The sequence below is a fragment of the Musca vetustissima genome, unplaced genomic scaffold (genome assembly GCF_032173495.1).
Source record: "Musca vetustissima isolate MV318-11 ecotype Yass unplaced genomic scaffold, APGP_CSIRO_Mvet_v1 utg47448, whole genome shotgun sequence".
In the NCBI taxonomy this organism is placed as follows: Eukaryota; Metazoa; Arthropoda; class Insecta; order Diptera; family Muscidae; genus Musca; species Musca vetustissima.
This window is the reverse complement of record NW_026879202.1, coordinates 74,338-98,853: the sequence shown is the minus strand read 5'-3', so window position 1 is coordinate 98,853 and position 24,516 is coordinate 74,338. Positions and strand designations below refer to the sequence as shown.

The window sequence follows — 24,516 nt, the reverse complement described above, 5'->3', positions numbered from 1 at the left end:
TTTTCGAACACATTTGTATCGAACTCCGTAAAAAGAAAAACAGCCCAATACCATTATTGTCCTTCCTTCATGCTTACCAGTACGCTTGCTATACTGTGGCATAAACCTTTTTTTGAAATGTATGAAAACAACAATGTTTTCAGAAAAAATGGAAAACATGAATTAAAAGTAGATAGATATGTGTTCATACTATAGTCAGTAGAAAGAGAATTAATTTTTCTATTTAGATCCACATGCGATTCATGCAAATATGTTAGAATTTTGGTGTAAAAGAAGAAACAATAAGTTTGAAATAAAAAACTCTGATGACATGAATTAAGAATAGTGTTGTATGAACGGGTTAATTCATGTACACAATTCTGAGAGCGAACTACGTTGTTCGAATGCCCGTCAGAACATGGCATTAGTTGCTTTAGTTTTAATTTAGTTGCTTTAGTTTTGGCCACCAGTGTATATGTATGTAATAATAAAAAAATAATTCAAACACAAAGAGTAAATATAAGAAATATTTATTATAATTATTTTCTAATTAAATTCAAATTAAAAATTTAAAAAAAATACATAGATGTGTTTTTATAATATTTCTTGAATATATATGATTCTTTAAGCGCCATCTGAAAAAATTAAAAGTATACACACCCTATAAAAATCAAAAGGTATCCGCCATGACATCAATACGAATTGAGACGGCTGCAACACCCAAATTTAGCAAATTATGTTTTACACTATCTTACAAATATTCCCAAAATGTGTTATAAATAGACACGCCGATGACACAGTTCATCACATCAACGGAAATCCCTTGTTCTAACTTGTTCATTTAGAAAATTACCTCAAATAGAAAATCCCTGGCGGACGAAATAATGGTGCGGATATAAATAGCTAGATCGATGCAGTGAAGCGATATATAACAATAGATACATTCCAATGTGCGTGTAGGCCTAATGCTTCGTTTTATTGACAATACAACCATATAATGGGCCAAAACGACCTTATAATGCACCCCCAACAAGTTGTCCATAACATTGGTAAGATAAAGAAAAAACAAGAAATCGTACTAATATTGAAATATATTTAAGGGAACAGTAATGTTTATGTAAGAAAAAAAAAACATATGTATGTATTACACATACTTGGAACAATAAGTCAATTTCAATAGATTTAAATAATAATAACATAGATAAACAAATATAATATAGAATAAAATATTTTTAACAATTAATTAAATTTTGAAAGTGTTTGAATACATTGAAGGTATTGAAAGCTTAACATTAAAAAAATAATTTATAAATTCCTGAGTAAACATTTGTTTTTGCTATTAAATGTGTTATATTTTCCAAACAAAAAAATAATAATTATTATTAACAATTGAAAATAGTAATAAAAATCATAAAATCGATAGAGAGTTATATACATATAGATTCAAATACAAAAATAGTAGTTTTTTTTGGGATTGATTGTATATTAAAAGGTAGGTCAAGCTATTTTTGGAACAATGCGTATATTATTTTTGGTAAATTGTTTGGAAGATCAATAGTTAATATTATAAAAATATATAATTGAATGTTAAAAATATGTATGTATATATATTCGATGACGATATTGTCAATAGTTTTAAATAATTTTTTTATATAAAAACACTTTTTAAGCAATGACACACATTTACAATTAGAAACACAAATTCTATATATATATATAATATATATATATATATTTTACGACAACATTCCAACACCATCACTTTCTCTGTTACCAGATTTTTCAAAGAACATAGCATCCTGTAATAAAAAAGAAAATTTATATATATAAAATTAGTATTAGTTATAAAAAATAATTGCAAATATAAGGATCTAGCAAAATCTAATAAAAATGTTAACAAAAATATACGTTTAACAAGAGTCAGTGGCTAAAATGGGGAAAATTTCAATGGTATAATTGAACAAAGTTTTAAACTAAAGGAGCATTCGTCAACAATGGAAAAACTCGATTGCAAAGTGAAATAATAATATCCGAGATTAAAAAAATACATCTACAAGAATTACAAAAATGTGTAAAATATTTAAATCAACGTCAATGCCAATATACTTGTAATCAAACAATTTTCAAAATTTCTCTAGGCAATATAAAAAAATGAAACGTGTTTGTTCCTGAATCAGTTTCAAAATATTAAATTTTCATTTTCTTTTAATTCACCAAGATTCTAACACCATTTTCACTATTTATGTCACGTTATTGGTACCGAAATGTTGTTAATGTGAATGTGAACATATCGAAACTTCCCCAAGTTCACTCATTATTACATCAAATGCAATAATCCGTAATTATTTTTGTCTCACAAAGCTTAATAGTTTCAAGCAAAAATTTCTAAAACTTATTATGAAGTCCTCCTAGATTTTGATAAAAATGAAACCAAACTTTATTGGCTATTTAACTATAGCATTATGCAGTGAGAGGTTCCACTGTATGTACTTTTTCCGTTCATACAATTAAGGGTGTAAATAGAATGTGTTTCCAGAATTTAAAAATATTCTATGATGTTTGATATGTGTTTTAATTAAAAAAAATCAAAAATTAATTCAAATAACCGCAATCATTCATTTACATCAACAAAGAATTTATAAAGAAAAAAACTACAATGTATAACAATAGCAAATACGCAACATAGTAAAATTGACTGTAGATAATTAACGGTTTTAATATTCGAAAACTTTTTATCTACTTAAGAGGGATTAAAAAAGTACAATAACAATCGAAACTAAAACAGTTTAAAGTTTTAAATCACCTTTCAGCTCCAATAATTCATTTTCTAAATAAACAAAATGTTGATATGTCACAAATCGATATTTGTTAAGATATGGGATTTTATATCACTATATACAGTAGTATTGATTGATTCGTTTGATTCTGTTTTAAAGTATTGTTTGAAATTAGACCATAACCCTTTCCACAGCCTTTGTAACACCACGTTGAATACGTTTTCTTGGTGGCTGTACATTTCTTCCGTTAAAATAACGCTTATTATTAAAACAAATAAAAGTTGAATACAAATTATATAAAGCTATAATACAAAATAAAAACGATATTTTCGATATAGCGAATTAATTATATTCTCCACGAATTTAATGTTATAACAATCTTGTTCGAATAAATTATATCCTCTACTAATTTAAGGGTATGACAATCGTTTTTAAACGTATATGGTCAATAAATACAAATGTATTAACCCTGGTTTTAATCAGATCTGGCTAAAGTTGTAGATGGGTTATTATAAGATCATTAAACGTCATAGTTGATGAGCACGATTTGTACCAGAAATCAGTCAAAACTTTCTGTAATAAAATTAAAAATGGGAACAATGGCCTCAAGTCACCTGGCGGCAGACAAGAATCTCCTATATCTTATCCAAAGTATACACTAGTGGCCAAAACTAAAGTAACTGAAATTGCAAACATAAATGTCCCTTACATTTTTTTTAAAAATAAATTTATAGTGTAAGTTTTTTTAGAAATAAATAACTAATGGAATTACTTTAAAAAACAAAAATATATAAACGCAAGGTTTATTTTGAAATAAAAAAATTTCTATGGAAACCTAAATTGAGCCAATTTTTGTTTGGTCAAAACTTAAGCAACTTTTTATTATTTTTTTTTTCTTATAAATACGTAAATTTTGCTAGTAATCGACAGCACAACCATTATTTTTGATTACGGTAGGACACCTACGAGGCATTGAATCTATAAGATGTACAATTTGATCCTTGGGTATAATACTCTTCGCATCCTGAACCTGTGGGAAGAGGTTATGTTTGTCACTTTCTAAACCTTTTGGATGATACAACAACGATTTTTCTATAGGTTGAAGATCTGATGATTGTGCTGGATATTATAAAACCCTGATATTTGAATCCCGGAAACAATCTTTGACATGTTTCGATGTATGTTTGAGGTTATTGTCATGCTGAGACACCCAGTCAAGGGGTATATTGTCTTCAGCGAAGGGAATTGTAGCGTTTTTCAACACATTTGTATAAACAATTACATCCATTATCTCGTAAATAGATCGAACTTCATAAAAAGAAAAACATCCCCATAACATTATTTACTGATGTTTGAGCTTTTAATTATTTGATCTTCTCATTATTATTTTTTCGTGTTTGAACTTTTAATATTTAACTTTAATTCTTCCGATAAACAAAATATTTCTCCAATGAACAGTATTCTAATGTATATGATCTTTTGCGAAAGCCAATCTGGCTTTCCATTTTTTACAGCTATGGCAATTTGTTAATCAATACGAACGAATGTTATATTGCACCCTTCCTCTGTAAGGAACGTTCACTACCGATTTAATTGCATAATCCGATTTATAATTCGAGAAATCGATGATTTTTAATGGAATATTTCTCCAAAATATATTTTGTAATACATCCTTGCCATTTTTATATTTTTTATCAATAAGTTAAAATTGAAAACCAGATACATGTTGTTGTAATAAAATCCATAAAAACATCTTCTCTATAAGAAACGAAACATTGTAATTATAACTGTAAAAATAACTAAGATTTTCTAGCTCATCCGTGTGTACTGTTGCTTTAGTTTTGTCCAAGCAAAAATTTCCCTTATTCAAAAATTATTATTTATTTCATAAAGAATTTTGCATTAATGCTTTAATATTTATAAAGTGAAAAAATTACCGGATTTAAATAAAAAACCAACACGATATATTTATTTTAGTTGCTTTAGTTTTGTCCACCAATGTACGTTGGTCAGTAATAATTATTTATGTTTTTCTCTAAATGTTTATTATGTTTTATATTTCAAATATTTCGGGTTTGATATGATCATAGAGCGGACTTTGAACATCAACGTTAAACAACAAAAAACTTTGTACCAAAAATCTGATTTGTATTTGATTGTGGTAAACTCATGAAGACAATGTATTTTTTCTGTCATTGAACTCGTGGAGGATATATAATTGCCCATTACATTAATATTTGTAAAAGTAATACATATTTCTCACAAAATTTTAAGTTCTTTCATTTTCATAGTGACAGTAGTATACAAATAAATACTTACAATAAGGAATAAGGCACCCAACAGTGTTGCTTTCATGCGAACATCCAAGTCCAAGGGGAACGTAATGCCAAAGAAATCTGCATCTGTGAATATTTCACGTGCAAAGCCAGACCATTGTTTTGAGATTTTGCCAATATTTTCTCCAGTAAGCGTAACAATCTGCAAGGAAAAAAAGAAAACAATTCTTGTTAAAAATCACCGGATCTATTACTCGATAATCGACGAAACTTACCTGAAATTCAACATCACCGCACATGGAAAATGTACAAAATGGACCCTCAATACGTAGAACAGTATCACCCAAATGATTTTTAATACGAAATGCTGGTGAACATATGGTCCATTCTTGTTCAACGGTACCAACAACACTGCCGGGTGGCGATGACACCTCCATTGATTGCAAACAGCAAGGAAAGCAACACGACGAACAGGCCAACGGACGATTCAAGTGTATCACTTCATTACGGAAGTTATCGAATATTTTCATATCGAATGGACGGGCGGGACCACACATGTTACGTGTACAGCAATCGGTATCCTCAACAGCATAGTAAACTTTCTGTCCTAGGGCGTTTTTTATGGAGAATTTGTTATTGGTCTCAAAACCGGTAAATGCTTCTAAAAGTTCTACTTTTTGCTTAACCAAAAGCTGATCTATACTCGTAAGATACTCCAAACCGCGTGGACAATTCGGTATGCCGGCTGGTATACTCATCCATTCTCCTGAAAATAAAAAGAAAATAAAGTGATGATGTTATAATAAAATTATTAATTAATTTAACTTCTGACATTATGCTGAAATTGAAAAAAAGAAATGATAAAATACCAAAGACACGCTCACTTGTATCTCTGGCTTTATAACGGTAAAGTGATTCAATTCAATTAGATTTAATTGAGCAACAAAAGGCCAACGTAAACATTTCAATGTCGCCACATTACTGAACTGAAGAAACGGGTCAGTGGTTCAAAGTGAGCAGACAAGTGCAGATAAATAAAATAAAAGTGTCTTTTTTATCGTTATATCAACGATTTATTCAATTTTGTGTATTATCAACTATGATACTAAGATTGGATGCACGTTTTATTTAAATCTTGTTTACGTCAGAACCTCAACAGCATATAATCAGTTTGGCCAATTGTCAATTGTTCCGCATTATTTTGCTGGGGAATTTTCTTTTCTTAAAATTATTTTATGGACAATAAGGGTAGATGGGTGTACTTTTATTGATTTATGAAAGTAGAGAATTTCGTTTAAAATTCTACGCTCTTTGGAAGAAGATGTAAAGAGCAAGGATCTGTGGGAAAATTTAAATATCTTATATCTTTAGATTTTAGTAAATAATGCAAAATTCATTATGAAATAAATTATAATTTATTGAAAACGGAATTGTCTTAATTTGTGCATGTACAAAACTAAAGCAACTCTTGGACGAAACTAAAGCAATATGTTATAATTACTATGTTTCGGTTTCGACACCTTTTTTAATTCTTATAGATAATTTTTAAATGGATTTGATGAAAATGGCTAGGAACAAAAGCACTCCGATAAAACAGTTAATTACCAGTGATTGTGAAAATAATTTATCACAAAATATATTTTGGAGAAATTTTCCATAAAAAAATCGAATTATAAATCGGTTTATGTTATAAAATCGATAGTGAACGTTCATTATGAAGGAAGGCTACAAAATAACATTCTTTCGTATTGATTATCAAATTGTAATAGCGGTAAAAACTACCCATTTAAGACTTGAATGGAATTGGTGGGATGGTTATCGTTGTATATAACCTCAATAACAGAGCATTGAGGAGCTTGGTACCAGGTCTACATAAAAGAAAAAATTCAAGAAAGCCCATTTATTTTTGAAAAGTTTAGGAAAGCCAGATTGACTTTCGAAATGTTCGCATTAATTGGAATTCGACTCAGTGAATGAATATAATGTTCTCGGATGAACTAATGTTTAATATTAAAGTCTTACCGTGAGAAGATAATAAAATGAAAGGCTCAAGCCTCAGTATTCCAAGGGTACTGGGAAGCATGAAGGGGGGCCATGAGTTCATGGAGTTCAATCTATTTACGAGATTTATGATATAATTAATCATATTGTTTATACAAATGTGTCGTAAAACGCTTCAGTTCATTTTGCTGAAGAAAATATACCCCTTAACTGGATGTTTCAGCATGACAATAACTTCAAACATACATCGAAACATGTCAAATATTGGGTGCGAAAATCATTAATAAATGTTTTATAAGGATCTTCACTCTATAGGAAAGTCTTTGTAGTATTATAGATAGCAAAATCAAAGGTGATTCACAAAGAAACAAACATAACTTGTTCCCAAAGGTCCGGGATTTGTATACCCAAGGAACAAATTGAGCATATTACAGATTCAAATCACCCATTTATAATCAGGGCTCAATATCATGTTTAATGTGTGTTTTTTACATTACGTTTATCAAATCGACATTTTCATGTTTCAATCATTTTCTAACATATGTGTGTGGTCCACATTAGACGTATAGTTAACGCGACCAGATTTAAAAAATTAAAATAGATGAAAAAAAAGAAAAATATATTTTTTAATAAAAATAATAATATGTGTATAAAACTTACAATTAGATTTACTTATAAATATATATAAACAAAATAAGTTGAAAAGTCTTTAAGTACGATTAAGCAAATTTTCCGAAGCGAATAATCTTCGAACATAGCAAAGAAGTAGACCTATTTCGTAAAAAGTATTTATTAATTTGTTTTAATTTTCCAAAATAAATATTGATCACGGCTTTAAAAAAAAAATATATATATATATATATATGACAATGACAGATAATAGAAATAGATGACAGATAGAGGACATACATGTTATAGACGACAGTCAGTTAAAATAGATGATAGTCCTCTAAAAAAGATGACCCATGGTCACTTTAGTTTAGTCCACATTGCCCGAAGTTATTCTATTTATAAATAAACTATTTTGATCTACAACATTTTAAACTCGCTTGATGATTTCTTCCTCTTGATGGTAGTCTAGTGAATTGCCGTCATAATATTAATAAAATTCTATGAACAATGTTATCATGCCATCTAAAAACTTATTGACATGCTTCAAAAAATGTGATTTATTTTCAAAAAAGAAATAATGAATAAGTATTCCTTAACAATGACGTATTTACTTAGCATTGAGATTAACTATCTGTTCCAAAAAAAATGAATTTATGATACTTTAAAATGCTTTGACATGAAAGGTGTGTGTGAAATGAGTGTGAATTGTTAAATTATTGTTAATCTTATCACACAGTGACAGTGTTGTTATGTTTGCCTGTTTGTAAAATATGAATTACTTGTTCATGTTGACTATATATTGTGTCTTAAGTAAATATGTTTGTGCATGTATGTGGGGATTTTAAATATTTTCTTGGCTTTAGTTGTAGTATTCATCTAGGTTTATTAAACAAAAGAAAAAAGGAGAGCATTTTTTCTGTAATCTTATCACAAATAAAATGCTTGTCAGACCGATAACATTGTTCGTCGTATTATGAAAGAAATTTTCCAATTTTTTTTTTATATATTGAAGATATAGATGAGCTAGTAGTATCTATAAGGGAATGATTTTATTTTTAATTGTCACGTGACTAAATGTATTGAAATAGGATTTACTATCATATATATTTGGAAATAATATATGCATTTGCAAGATATTATACATTATATATATATATCTTTTTTTTTAAATTGTTTTATAAATTATATGCACATTTTATTATCATATTTAGTATTTGCATCTGTGTGTGTGACAAAGCAGAACATTTTGTTTACTCTTCTATTAATAGATACTATTGATACTTGTGTACTGCAGTTCATTTTTTCTGTTTTTTTTTTCCTTGAATATGTTGGAGAAAATCAATGCAGAGTAACAGCAGTGATAAAACTTTCTAAAATGACTAGACTAGATTGGTGACCGACCATGCTGATGATTTTGTTGTTCTGACAATGTGAAATTTTTAGGCAATGAATGTACATTGCCATTGCAAACTTCCATATAGTCCCTGGTGAAGTATACCTCGACAAGATACTAGAAGGAGAACATTAAGGGGCGGATAATGTAAGGTTATATGACGCCTTACTCAGGCAAAAACACCATTGGAAAATGAGCTGAAAATTATCTCCCAAGGGGATCAATTTTTTTGTGTGAGCCAGAGTAACTGAGAATATACCATAGGAAACGACTTATGGAAAAATTGTGAAAACAGTTACAGTGGTTGAGCAGATACGCTCGAAATACTATTCTTAATCTCATAACATTCAATTACTTTATTGGCGGATGTGAAAGCCTTCAACCTTCAAATTCAACTCATATGAAATAACGTGATACGATCCCTTGATTTCAGATATGAATTATGAAGGGACACAAATTGAGGACTTTGTTAAGAGGAGAGAATTCCTACAACTATAGATTAATATTCCTCAATTTGAAAATGTCGTGCTCATATTTTCAAATAGACCTCATGCAAATAACAGACATTACGAATAGGAATCCCGACAAAAGTTGGTAAAATAATATTTAACGGGTCTATTCCCATATTAATGCAATTTCTGATGGACGCCCTTTTGCTTGCCACATTTTCGATTAAAAACCACTTTGTGTTGACACTACTCAGGAGATGTTAGCGATAATTCAGATTTGCTCTAGACAGTCACAACTGGGCGCAAATCATTATCTCAATAGAATAGAAGTTTCCGCATGAGACATAAGTTGCTCTAAGACGGCAGAGGCGCCGTGCATATCAAGAGTAGACGTTGGTTTTTCCATTATATCTGATATAATCAATAAAGACATTTGCATTCAATCAAATTATTAAATTTCGAAAAAAGAAGAAAAACTCGTAAGGAAATTTTTTTAACAATTTTGTTTATTTGATTGCTGATGCCAATAATTTTGATGAAATTTATGAAAATATGACCAAATGTTGAGGACATTGTTATTTATGAAGCTAATTTGTTTAAATATTTTAATTAGTTCTTTGGAAGTCAAATAAATACTTTAGATGTATTAGATGGAAATTATGAAAATTATATCCAATTAATGGGACATTGTTATTTATCAAAAATAATTTTTCGAAATGTTATGATGTATATAGTTTCAAAACTTTTTTAGCAAAGACATGCTGAGATCTATCACTTTTGTCACGCCTTTCATGCACAGTCGAGTTAACACTTCAAGACCAAGTGGAAATTGTCATTTTTTAATTCGAACAGTTCAATCGGATTTGCACACACACGATTTCAAAATTACCTTTTATCTTCATCACTCATAAAGAATTCATAACCCTTCTTTTTCGCTGACTTATTTAGACGCATCGAATGGCGTATTGTCTTCATCAATGGCTTCTTATTTTCGGGACAAATAGAATTTTTCAATAACTGAGTACGTCGACGCAATAGATCATATTTTGTGTATAGAGTATGCCAGACAATACGCAATACCTTAGCACTTTTGCTTTCATCCTCCTGGTGATCATCGTCTTGGAAGTGGTGGTGAGGGCGGTAACGTTCATTTCGATTATCAATTGTTTGTTGTTGGTTCACAGCTTCATCGGCACAGTTCAATGTACTGCCGTACATATTGTTTTTATTTTGTCCACAAAATGTTTTTGACAATTCCAAAGTTGATTTAAAATTTGATACAGATTCACATATAACGGTCATAATGATGTTATTATTTTTAATATTATTTTGAATTTTTCACCGTTTGTGCGGGCGTTTAATTTTCGAGTCTTTTGTTTTGATTTTTGTTGTTGTCGTTGTCTGAAAGAATGAATGTCCACCGTGGTTGTTGTTTTTAATTGTTTGTGACGAGCGATGCCGATGTCGTCTTCTCTGACCCGATACTCTTTGAGTTCTGTGAACAGTTATGGAAGCGTTTGTATCGAAGCTGGCTTTGCAGCGTGCCTGCAGTTGTTGTGTATTGCCACCATCAGCAGCGGGCACAGGCATTATGAAAATATACACATATGTATATATATTTTTATTGCTTAAATTAAAGAACAGTTGATAAGACCAAATTGCCGCCCTATTGTTTGGAATACGTAAATGTCGACTTTAAAATCCGTAAATAAGATACAAACATACATACATGTATGGTTAGTTAGTCCATGTGGGTATTGTATTTAACTAACCCATGTGTGTGATGTTATGTTTAAATGTGTATTAGAATGTGTTGCATATTTCTTTTTTTTTTTGCGGTAGGAATTTTATTTAAGTTGAGATATTTTGTATGGAACCTTTCTATTGAACTCTTTGCTTTTTATCGGTAGTTAATCTTCAAATTGGGACTGTAATGGGTTTATAACCTACAGGGTGGCCTCAAAAAGAATGAAGGATTAAAAATAGTAATATCTTTTTTGATTTTAATATTTTGTCTGTCTTTTGCTGGTTATTTACTGGTTTTTGGAGATAAATCATGGCTACATATGATGTGCAGAAACGCATCAAAATCATTGATTTTTTTTTATTCTTCTGGAAGGTCAATTATTACAACTCAACTAAAATATCATCGTCATTTTAATGCCCAAACAGCACCAAGTCACAACATGATTAGGAACTTAGTATCCGGTTTTGAGGAACATGAATAAGGAGAGACCGATCTGTGCGCAAGAAACAGTTGTGGAGACTGTAGGACAGAGTGTAAACGTCGTTGTACTCAATTGGGAATCTCCAGAACATCCCTGCAATAAATTTTGAAGCGGGATCTTAAAATGTTTCCGTATAAAATTCAAATGGCACAGCAACTGCTCCCCCCCAAGACCATCAGACACGCCTGCAATATGCTATTCGAATAATTTCCAGAGATTGTGATTTTGCTTGGCCTCCACGTTCACCAGATTTGACCACTCCAGACTTTTTTTGTGGGGCTATTTGAAGGAAGTTGTGTATATCAATAAACACCAAACAATTCAAGAGCTAAAGCACAACATTCAAGCAGAAATAATCAACTTGGAACCAGAAACTCTACAGGCAGTAATGGAAAATGCGGTTAAAAGAGCCAATTTATGTTTGCAAGAAAATGGGCACCATTTGAGAGATTTTATATTTCACACTTAAATGTAAAAAATTTCCATGAATTAAATATTTAAAAACATAAAAAATCAATAAAAATAAAAAAATTACAGTTATTTTTAATCCTTCAGTCCTTTTGGCAACCCTGTATCATGAATATAAATGTAGATTTTTACGGATGGGCTTTAGATTAGATTTATTAACTCAAAAAAGAAAATTTCAACAATAATGTTTTGTAGAAGGATATATAACATATATCACCGATATAACACCGAACAACTTATTAAAATATACTCGTATATATTCAACCGTCCCGTGAATTCCTGAGCACTCTAATACACTATCAGCTGAACTTGAAATAACGCCTTCATATTGTTGTAGTTTTTGTAATATTGGTTGACTGAAAGACAGGTAAATATTGTTAAAGGCAACTCAAGTAATTCCTATCTCTGAAGAAATTATCAGAAATCTGTATTAAATGGAAAGAGATAATCAAAAACGAATGATATATAAAATGTACTTAACAATGATATATATGTACCTGGGCATGCCTACGTGTGTGTGTGAAAATACGTAATTGATTATTCGTAATATCACGGAAGTGAAAAATTATCAATTATCCTTGTAAAAGACAACTTAATCATGATCTTACCTATCACCACTTAGTCACTACAAAATCAAGTGCGGAGAAATAAATGGTTGTTGTTATTGCTGTTAAGTTAGACAGTAACACGTGTCGAAATAATGATTCAATTGTTTTCTTAATAAAATTTGTTTTTGTTTGTGTATTTTTATTTTAATGAATATCGTTGCTCATTAACGCGTTGTGTTATCTGAATATCTTTCTGTGACTGTATAAAGTGAAGTGAGTGCTCGTCATTCGTTAAGGATATATTATACGGCTGGGTGGACATAAGCTATTAAATGGAATGGAAGTATTTTACCAAAAAATGTTCTGAATGGTCTTTTTATCGAAGATACACAGTGTCACGGGCAAAAATAGGAAAATTTATTGTAGGTGGATGCAATTTTATACAAGTGGTAATTTATGGCCTAAAAGCAGGTGACAAAAACTTGGATAAATCAGACTTCGATTTTGTATATATTATATCGTCATTATAATTTGGACGAAGAAAGTACAAGTGTTATAATTATATTGTTGGTTCACATTTCCACGAAAACTGTCATACGAAGGATCCTGAAAGGTTAAATTTGTATACTACAAAATTAAATTCACTTAAACACATTCTATTTGTTTTCTTACCCAGTTGTACAAAAAATATCAATTGTCTAAACATTTTATGAATCTATATTAATAAAAGAGTAAAGGAATTGACTGACTTGACGCCCAAACGAAACGCCTGAAGCTAGAATCTTGATTTTTTTTTTTTTTTTTGAAACTCGAAAATATTTGAAAAGTACCAAAAGGTACTAAATTTAAAACAATTTCGTAGCATTTGGAATGAGAATCAAGTTTGTAGAGAAGTAGAGTCGATATAAGGATGTGGTTTTGGAAGTGTGTATTCATGTATACGAAAAGTACTAAACAGTACTAAATTTGATACAATTTGAATTTGGAAATCTGTACATATGTGTACGAAAAGTACTATATGGTACTATATTTGGTGGAATTTAGATTTGGGGAACCGAAACGATTGGAATCCAGTAAAGGCGAATTAAGATTGGAGATTGGTTTGGAAATTCGTACTTATGTGTACTGAATTTGGTACAATTTTATTTTTGGTTAACCGACAGAGCTGGAATCCAAAAATTTGGAGTTAGGATCACTGTTGGATTGTAGGATTAAGGTATGAAGGATTTTTTGGAAATTTCTATTAATGTATAAAAATTTGAATATGGCTGAACTGATGGAGATGTAATCTTGAAATGGAGAAATAAGATTTCTATTGGATTGTATGATGTACTTATGTGTACTAAATTGTACAATATAAGTTGCAAATTGGATTTGGTTGAACCAATAGAGCTGGAACACTTTTTTGCTGGAATTGGTCACCTTTCTGCTGCTCCTTCCCAGAGCGCGCCAAAGCCACTAACGGTTTCCACAAGGAAATCCTTGGATTTCTTGTTTATACAGTTAATGACTTTGGCACCCTTCTGCATGAAGGCACTACCAAACTGTCGGTCCCCTTGGTCCGTCCCGAAGACGATAGCCGGCCGAAGGGTCTACCAGACGAGAAGTCATCGTCTTCTTGGGTGAGGGTTGCGGACCTTCTGAAGAGCGGATGCGCTTCACAGATTTATTCTGTGGGGCGACATCTGCTCCCCCCGGAGATGATGGTTCCTTTACTGGCTTCCCCTTCTTCCTGTTTCGACCACTTTTTGGTCCACCCAGAGCTTTTTCCTCACCCTTGTCACTAGGCGCAGAATCAGGCTTTGAGACAGTGCCCTTCGCATGTTGATCACCCTTATGGGTGCCATCCTGCTTTGGGATACCCTCAATTGCCTTTTCCTGTGCTTTCTTACTCGGGTTCGGATCAGAACTGGGCTTCCGGTCAGATATCGGCTTAGCACCTTTGTCAGAGACAGTGGGCTTTGCCGATTCTACTACTTTTGTGCGAGCAGTGAGATTCGGGAGGGAGATCTTGTCCATCTCGAGTTCACGATGGAGAGCGTGAGGATAGATTCTCTCGAATTTCCTCACATATCTCATCTTACCCTTGATGAGGTGAACCTCCCTCTCCGAGATCAAATTCGCGTCTCGCCCCACGAATTTGCAAAGATACGAAACAGCACGTTTGTAATGCTTCGCATCGGTCACTTCTCGGGCCTTCCCAACCTTCGAGCCACTGTCCGTTTCCGGGGGATCAACAGATTCCCCATCGTCGGACATCACCTCTGTTGCAGATTGCCTCAGAAGTTTGTCAGCAGGTGCCGACACAGGACCTGTTGAAGACAGACTGGAGGTCGGTTGGACAATAGGGTTCACATTTCCTTCGTTGCTGCTATGGCCATCCCCCTGTGTAGACTTGGCTGGGATCACCGTGGTGTCCAGCTCATCATCAGTTAGGGTAGGATTTAATAGCAGTTCCTCCGGAAGCGTGTCCCCACATTGCTCTGGTCGAAGGGTTCCTTACTTTGTTCCTCTAGACTATCGCGGATAGCGCGTAGAGTCCCGTGTAGGTCGTCCCCTCCCAGAACTGCAGTCCTGTCAGTCAAGGACTGATTTTCATCAGTCTTGACATTATCGTTAGCCGAAAGAATTGCCGGTTCGTCAACATTTTGTTTTGGAGTTGATGCACTTGTAGCAGGTACGGCTGTAGGTGCCAAGTCATCCACACCTAGAACAGCCGGATCACAATCGCTTGATCTCGACGACACGTGGCTTGTGACCTCACCAACGATTGCCGCCGGTACTGGGTTATTAACTCCCTGCACCGTAACTTTATTTATTTTACTTCGTTTTCCCATCGTAGTTGATTTATTTAAGGGCACTACCCCGATCCATTTTGGTCCACGGGGGATCCGAAGATCCAGAGGTTTTCCACAAGGTACAGAGAAAAGTTGATCTAGGAGACCTAGGACAGTTTCTCTCTGCACATCATGAAGACCCCCTTCCCATCCGCCACCCGGGAAGACGCGCCTAGTAGGAGATTGGCAATTCCCCTAGTGCCAACCTTGCTTTCCAAAATACTCCAGACGCAATAGTCCAACGGATTGGTATCCGGAGATTTTGGTGGCCATTCGCGCTGGAAATGAAGCTAGGAACCTCATTTTGTAACCATTCTTGAGTGGCGCGGGCTGAGTGCGATGGTGCTGAGTCAAGTTGGAATGTCCAAGGTCTGCGACCAAAATGTTTGCGCACCGAAGGCTTTAATACATCCTCCGGAATATTTTCGCGATAATATTCGGCATTTATTCTGATCGATTAATACGATCACCATAGCTGGCGCTTGAGTTCTGGTGGCCAACCGAAGGTGCACATTTTTAGCTGACCTATTTGGCAAGTAAATAAACTGCTAGACAATGAATGTTTTCTCATCGGAGAAAAACAAATTCGGCATTTCACCACTTTCGGCAAAACGAAGCAACTCTTTAGCTGTTTGAGTCTATTTTCTATAGATGCGATGTAAGTTCTTATACTTTTTGGAATTTAAATGGCTTTACCCCGAATTGATTTTTCATAATTTAGCCAAGTCAAGTTTTTGGCAAAGCTGTAAATGATCTCGAAATCTATCTCGGGATATTCGAAGCTTTCTGTTTCAAAGCATGGAACATCGATAGAGTAGATATTCTATCATTTCCTTCTCTTCTTCATCCACACATAGACGGCCGTATTCAACTTCATTAATTACACATTTTAAAAAGATAGACCTGATTCGGCAATGACTTGTGATGATCCCTGCAGTCATATTCAACTTTGGCATAAGTTCAACTATCATTATCGAGTAGTTTAAGTCACAGCTCTCCTATTTTTTTTTATAATTTTAGTACAATAAATATTTTTAAATATAAATATGAAGCCCAGTATGTGAACATAAGTGAGAACACTTTTAGACCGATGCATAAAAAAGTGTGTGCTGATAACAAACACGGTCTCATTTAAAAATATAAAAGTACAATAAAAAAGAACACAGCTGAGTGCAATGACTGAATAACAGTTCCATAAAAACATACATAAGAATTGCTATGCACTTTAATAATAACCTATGAGTCATGGCGCAATAACTGTAGTCTAGTGTAATGTCTTGTAATATCTACCAACAAACGTATCCAAGAGGTTATTTTGTTTATCTGGCACATTTCTATAATGTAATGTTAAGGTTTTTTTTTTAATATGGGGTTTTTAGTATGATTATAATAATATTTCTATATCTCAAAACTCCGAAAGAATTTACTCTCGAATAAATTACACTGTGCGAAGTATAAGTAAACATTTGGAGGGGCGGGGGAAGCTACAATTTCTGAACGAATGATTTGTTGTTTGATTTCGATCATTGAAGAAAAAAATATTAAAATTTCGACCAAAAGCAGTCAGATATCTTTGATATGCTGATGAAGTAAACAAAAAAAGAAAAACGCTTGAATTCATTTTTATAAATCAATTATCATTATATGAAATTATTGCTTACAATGCACATATTAGTTAAATTAGGTATAAAGAGCGATGGTAAGCATTTCGCTTTAAAAAGGCTTCACAAAATGTAATTCCATTATATATTTTGTTGTTCAAAATAACAATATTATTTCTTTAAGTATATTGACTCCTATTTGAGAAGATTTTCTTGAAAAAATTCCATTGCAAATACACTCGAGACAACAAACGACGATAAGCTGAGCTGTTGGGAATAACAGAACTGGAGCATCATTTTGCGTATAAACAATAACATCAAGTTATCAATCGAGCTTGTCCCTACTGCAATTGTCTTTATACTAGGAAGGTTAATGATTGTTGTCTTGTGCTAGCAAAAAAAAAAAAAGTTGAATGATCTGTGTAACTGGAAGATAGTCAATGATGCTGTTTAAATTTATTAATTCCAGATGATTTTGTCTTTTTATCATATAGCAAACAAGTGTGTAATTATATATAAAAACAAATTACATAGAACCGAAAAATATTTTCGTATCACATGAAAGTCTGACATAGACGAAAAAAGATCACTTAACTATCAACAAGGAATTACTACACACTGGTTTTATTATTCGCTTTATACAATGTATATGTTTTTATCAAATAGTTGACCATCTGTGGAGGTTCCAGAAGAGGTTGCTCTATAGAATTATATGTTTGAATGTTTGTTCTAGGGAGGTACCTGAAGCAGATGGGTCCCATCTTTGGACATGATTTAGGTTTGGTAAAGATATTACGATTTGCAAAGTTCCATTCGATATTGAAGTTATACAAATTGAATATTTTGACCCTTTGTAGTGGAGGCACTAGAAGGAATTCGCCGATAAGTCCAACCTTCCAACATTATACAGGTTTGGTAAAAATATTAGGTTGTTCAAATTATGGTTCAAATCGGATAGTCCGTTCGTATTATTTTACAAAATTAATTTTCAGCAAAATGTTGGCCATTTTCTGAAGGAGTGTACCGATATTCCCCAGCATCGAACTTTAAGTTTGAAAGAAATACTGCGATGTGCAAAGTTTGGATGAAATTTGTTAATCCCTTCGAGGGTTGTTGTGCCCACTAGCGAGGAAAGTGTATATACCGTTATTAGCCAAAAAAGTCACTATTCGTTGCGCTCTTTGGTCCTAAGACGTGATTGGACCCTACTTCTTCAAGTAGGGTCCAATGATAACAGACTTTTTTGCCTACTATTGAAAAACGTTAAAAATATGTGGTTTCTACCAGACTATACCACATGCCACACGTTTCCACGACAGAGGGATCTACAATTAGAAACGAACCGAGTCGTACTTCGCCAACATCTGTCACCTCGGCCCATTGTATAAAAGCAGTAGGACAGCAACAAGAACAACAAAATGCCACGGCGGTTGTTCTATGTACCGGATTGACTCGGAGATGGACTCCGACCAGAGGCTACCCTCAACCTCCCTCAACAAATACATGTTTGTGTGCGTCATTTTTGTCATGGGAACGGCATTATATCCCGGAATGACTCGTAAATTTCTTCCATTTGAGGAAGACGAAAATATCAACCAAAAAATCAACAGCTGAAATGAAGCTCCTACTGAACATAATGGTCGATGGAGAACTGACTGCGTCCACTAACTACCCCAAGATACTGGGCGTAACGTGCGTTAGCCTTTTCAAGTCGTCTGCGCAAGCCTCTGTTTTATGCGATAAGCCGAGAAGTGGGAAAAAGATCCTCAAGTCGCTAGCCGACGGTCAGAGGTAAGCTATGCAGCGCCATGGTGTTTTGAGAATCTAAGTGACAAGCAGTGGAATAATATACAGACCTGCCAGAATGCTGCCCTGAGAACTGCAACAGGGTGTCTCCTCATGACTTCAGTGGATCATCTTCACGAGGAGACGAAGATCTTACACGTCCACCGACATAATTATATGTTGTCGACTTGACGTAGAGAGACAGGTCCAAAGACATAAACGTAAACCCCTAGATCAAGAAGCCTATCAAGCAGCTCTGAATGGTATTCACACGGACACAGTCGCCCAGGCAGTAGAGCAATATCGTATGAATTTTGTTGTTGCTACAACAACAAAATGCCACACAATATAAGCGAATATGATTTTATTGCAGGGTGCGCACTACCTGTAACCGAAGGATCTGACACGACTGAAAGTAGTACATATTTATACATATGTAATTAAAAATCAAATTAATAATTGAGTGTTATATAGCCTAGACAGACGACAGCCTTAATTTGCATTAACAGTCTTAATTCAAATTAACTTGCACATTATCCTCATTATTATGTGTGGTAAATGCACAAAATCAAACTGAATTTATACTGAATTAAACAATTCCAATATGACAATGCTGTTGAAAATAAATTTTTTGTTGTCAAATTTGTTTACGTTTATGAAAAAAATATTAGAAATAAAGGCAAATTTCAACATTTTTTCCAATCGGGAGCTGTTTTACTACCATTTTTTCTGTTATTCTTCCGTTCTGTCATGTATGTATGTATCTATAATCCCAAAAAAATATTGGAAACCATTTTGAAAAATTTAATCCTACACACATACAAGCACTATTTTTGAAACAATAAACTGGTTCATAAATGCAGAAATTCTCGTCTGTCATAAAATCCGTAATCATAATTGAATCATAAAATCCGTAGTCCAATGTATCAAGGCTACGAATGTAAACCTGTAACTAGTATAATAGTACTCCTCACACGGACGCAGTCGCTCAGGCAGTAGAGCAATATCATGTGAATACCATAATCCGAGAGCCTATAAATAAAAGATCCCATAAAAAGGCCTCTGGTAAGGCGACCGCGACACACAAACTCCATGCGGTCTATACTAGGAATCGGACTTCCTAATTTTTGAATTTTTATGTTCATATCCACCTTCCTTGATAATTACAATACTTGGGTTTATAAAAAGACAATGAACTTCAATATTAATTATCGTGATGATAATGACGACCCACAACATAAATCACATATGTTAAAAAATCGTAAAACTACAATGCATTCAATAAGCAATTGGTGGTCATTCAAAATACTACAGAAACATTAATAGTAATTTATTTGTAAATATTGCGATAAGATAACGAACATAGTCAGATATATAGAGACGGAAATACTCCGAAATGTCGCCACTTTTCTGAATGGTTTACCAATTAAGCGAAAACGCCTAATTTCAGAAATGTTTTTCTCTTAAGCTGAATTTTCAATTATAAGAAATTCGGACAATCGAAACTAGTTGTATTTAAACGATGTTTTCAATCAATATCTGAAAATCGTGAAATTTATAAATCATATTATGAAATGAATTGGGTAAGAACTAATTTTTTTTCGTAGACATGTTCTTTATTATTTTAGGGTTGCACATAAAAATTTAAAAAAAAAACTAAAAAACTAAATTTAAAAATTTTCTTAAACGGTGCTCGTTTTATATATAATTGTGTTTTTGCAACAAAAAATGTCCTTCCCTTATACAGATTTTCAATCAACCGGGTTTTCTTTTAAGCGAAGTAGAGTGTTTTAAAATACATCCGAAATATTAGTTTAACATTTTTAGTTTCTATTAACCGATTTTTTCAATAAACCGCCTTTCGCTTATCCGATTTCGACTGTATATTCTTGTCGCTGAAGGAAAGAAAATGCAGATTCCATATATTCGTAGGCCCTGTCACACATATACGACAAATCGGAATTATTGACGACAGCTAACAGAAAATATAAAAATTTCTTAAAATTCCATTTTAAATATTTTCCGATTAACTGTTACATTAGAGTTTATTTTATTGAATTTCTCATTATTCATAAGAATTACACTTACCAGCTTTTGTAATAATGTGAAGGAAATTGAACGAACTTAAATGTGTGATCTTTATCTAAAGTTAACCGACTAACATCAATTCATACATATGCCTTTCTGCAACCTATGCAGATTTAGAGTCGTTTGCGTACAATGTAACAAACTGATGTAAGTCGATTTAAAGCAAATTTGATACACGCTATTCTGTATGCTACACTGTTTAAAATTTAATCTCAATCGGACACCCGTGGAAGCTATATCTGCATATGCACCAATTGAAAAAAAAACGCAATAACGTCATTTCAGTCTCAACTTGATCTTCTATATATACTTTCATCTGATTTTAAGTAAATCTGCACCGATTTTCACAAAACTTAATACACATAATTCTAGACTTAATTTAGTACGCTGTGGCAAATTTCGTGCAAATCGAAAGATATATAGGAACTTTGGTGCACCATTTACATTAAATCGAAACAAATATATATATATATATATATATATATATAGGAGCTATATATAAATCTTAGCACACATCATTCCAGACTCAATTCAGTACATTATGCCAAGTTTAGTGCCAATCGAGTAAATATAGGGGCTTTGGTACTCTATTTACGTAAAATTTGACGAAAATATATATGGGAGCTATATCTAAATCTGAACCGATTTTAACGAAATTTAGCACACATCGTTCTAGACTTATTTCAATACGCTAAGCCAAATTTTCGTGCAAATCGATGCGACTTTGCAATCGGTGCACCATTTACATTAAATATATCTAAATCTGAATCGATTTTCACGGAACTTACCACACATTATTCTAGACATTTCAGTACCCTATGCCAAAATTTATTGAAAATCGAAGGATATATCGGGACTTTGCTGCTTAATTTACATTGCAAAATTTTAACTGTAAGGAATTCATTGAAATTCTGTTTCCTTACAAAACGAATTAACAATTTATTAAAATTAAACTATTCTAAATGTTCGAATGTGCACGCACTGTTCCATTGTAGGCTAATATCATTGATAGCAATTATTTATTTTTGTTTACAAAATCTCTATAATAAATTAACACACACAAAGAACACAGAATCTGATTAAAATAGAATCTACATGTGTTCGTTAAATGCTGCAAACGTTTGGCAATTCAAAAGTGAATTGACATTGACCGCACAGCGAATTGGTTTTTATATAGGGCGACGTCATCCAAACATTCAAAGATGAAACCATGCTAATTTTGCTAAACGCCCCAAATAATATAAGTACAGTCGAATTCGGATAAGCGAACGCCGGTTTATCGAAAAAATCTGTTAATTGAAACTACAAAAATTAAACTAATATTTCGGGTAAATTTTCAAACACTTTACTTTACTTAAAAGAAACACTGGTTAATTGAAAATCTGTATAAGAGAAAGACATTTTTGTTGCAAAAACACAAGTATATATGAAACAAGCACCGTTTAAGAGAAAAATATCATTTGTGTAAGGGCAACGAAATTCATTACAATTTTTATGTGTAACCCTAAAATTATGTTGCACATTTTTCCAACCATCCAAGCAAATGTTTACGAAAAAAGAAGTTTTAAATTTTAAAACATGGTTTATAATATGTTGATTGAAAATTGTTCATTTTTTTTTCATATGTTGATTGAAACCTTCGTTTAAGCGCAACGAGTTTCGCTTATCCGAAGTTCTTTTAATTGAAAATCCTGCTTAAGAGAAAAACACTTTCTGAAATTAGGCGTTTTCGCTTAACCGAATTCGACTGTATATATGAAACAATCCATTTCGTAAACATTTAAACAAGTCAAATAAAGTTATAAATGGTATAATATACCAAAATAAAACCAGTGATACCCTACGATCGGTATACTTAAAGGTGGGTCTAGGACCAATATTTCGCGGCATTACAAACTCTAGGGGCTGCACAAAGCTATAATACCCTGACAACATAGTTGTGTAGGGTATAAAAATATATTCATATTTAGCATGCAAACAATTTATAGTGTTGTATGTCAATCAATGGTGTAATCAATGACTCATGAGGTTTTCTTGGGAAAACATCTTTCGATAGGGCTTTCCCAGTTTCTAAAACCATGAAATGAGACATATGTGCGTGTGTGTTTTTTAAAACATTTTTATATCCACACGTCATATCATTATCACATTCCTGTGGATAAACGTGTAAGGCCTTGATTTATATTTTTTAAATGTATTTTGTGTGAAATTGTTTTCTTTTTCATTTAATGATTTTAATAGATAAAACTATTTATAAATTAATATTGAGGTGTGTTAATAGTGTGATTCCCCAAAATTTTTATTTGATCACAAAACCGTTAATTTAACAATATTTTGGTAATTAATTTCACTTCTCTTTCTAATAAAGTATAGGAAATAACATAAAAAAGTCTACTTACCCATTGGTTGGCCAGGTTGCGTTGGTTGACCAGGTGCCATAGGTTGTCCTGGCATCATTGGTTGTCCCGGTTGTTGTACAATTGGAACCTGAGGTGGTCCATAGCCTGGTTGAAAACCACCATTATATTGAGGTGGTTGTGGTGGTCCATATCCTGGCCCTGGTGCAAATCCAGGTGGTGGTGGGCCTCCATATTGTGGTTGAGCACCACTTCCAAATGGTGGTGCTTCTCCGTAAGGCATTTGTTGTGGAACCGGTGCGTAACCTTGAGGATGGTTCTAAAATTGAGTAATTAAAGCAAAGAACACGCGCGTTAAGAATAACAAAAAATATTTAATTATTTATCAAAAGCGGATGAATGTATTTGACTCGCCCCACGCGTTGGCACAACTGAATTACTTTAAACACTCTGGAGAAAATAAAAATATTTCAAATACACTTGATACAAATACATTAAACAGACATATGTACATTAATATTATGGGATACATCGCACATTGGGTCATATCGAATAAAATATATGAACAATTGATTTTAAACAGAATTCGAAAAATGAATTTTGAGAATTTAGGACCCAAAACCAAACTGTTAATTTGTATTTGTAAAATGAAATAAGAAAACAAAGAGAAGGAACCTTGACTCCTTATGCTGCCACCCCTCTATAAAGAACTGATTTAAATCATAAATATTGCAGCGTTTTTTGGATGGAGATAGTAACGATAATAAAAACGGTCTTTGAGGCAATAAAGAAGCGGAAATGGTATATTGGGATTAGCTTGGGTTACTGGACTTCAATTATTATTTTTGACAAAAATTCATTTACTTTTCGTCTTTTGTCAAACATCTTCAGTCAGGTATATAGTATAGGTCTATGAATCGTCATACAAACGAACAATGTTGGAAAATCGGTCAAAAATCCACTTTGTTATCAAAAAATTATGTTCAGCGACGAAGCTATTAAAGAAGCAGAATTTTCGCTGTCAATGCATAGGAAACATTGACTACTTATACTGCCATCTGTCTATAAATAACTGATTTATATCAAGCATATTGTAGCAGTTTTAGGTAGATATAGT

General features: G+C 32.8%; 1 protein-coding gene across 1 annotated transcript; it reads right to left on the bottom strand.

Moving 5' to 3' along the window:
* Positions 1–1,711: 1,711 nt before the first annotated feature.
* LOC133324007 (phospholipid scramblase 1) lies at positions 1,712–23,576 on the bottom strand. Its single transcript, XM_061532905.1, has 4 exons — positions 23,442–23,576; positions 5,308–5,795; positions 5,076–5,234; positions 1,712–1,778 (listed from the first exon to the last, which is right to left on the bottom strand). The coding sequence occupies exons 1-4, from the start codon at positions 23,497–23,499 to the stop codon at positions 1,716–1,718; spliced, it is 768 nt and encodes a 255-aa protein (XP_061388889.1). The 5' UTR covers positions 23,500–23,576; the 3' UTR covers positions 1,712–1,715.
* Positions 23,577–24,516: the final 940 nt, after the last annotated feature.

What these genes read in the sequence shown, in the direction of transcription:
- LOC133324007 (XM_061532905.1), bottom strand. Translation starts at nt 23,499, where the DNA reads ATGATGCCAGGACAACCTATGGCACCTGGTCAACCAACGCAACCTGGC. An exon ending in GCAACCTGGCCAACCAATGG is followed by an intron (nt 5,796 to 23,441) that starts GTAAGTAGACTT and finishes TATTTTCAGGAG; the next exon opens with AATGGATGAGTATACCAGCC. An exon ending in TGGGTGCCTTATTCCTTATT is followed by an intron (nt 1,779 to 5,075) that starts GTAAGTATTTAT and finishes TTTTTATTACAG; the next exon opens with GATGCTATGTTCTTTGAAAA.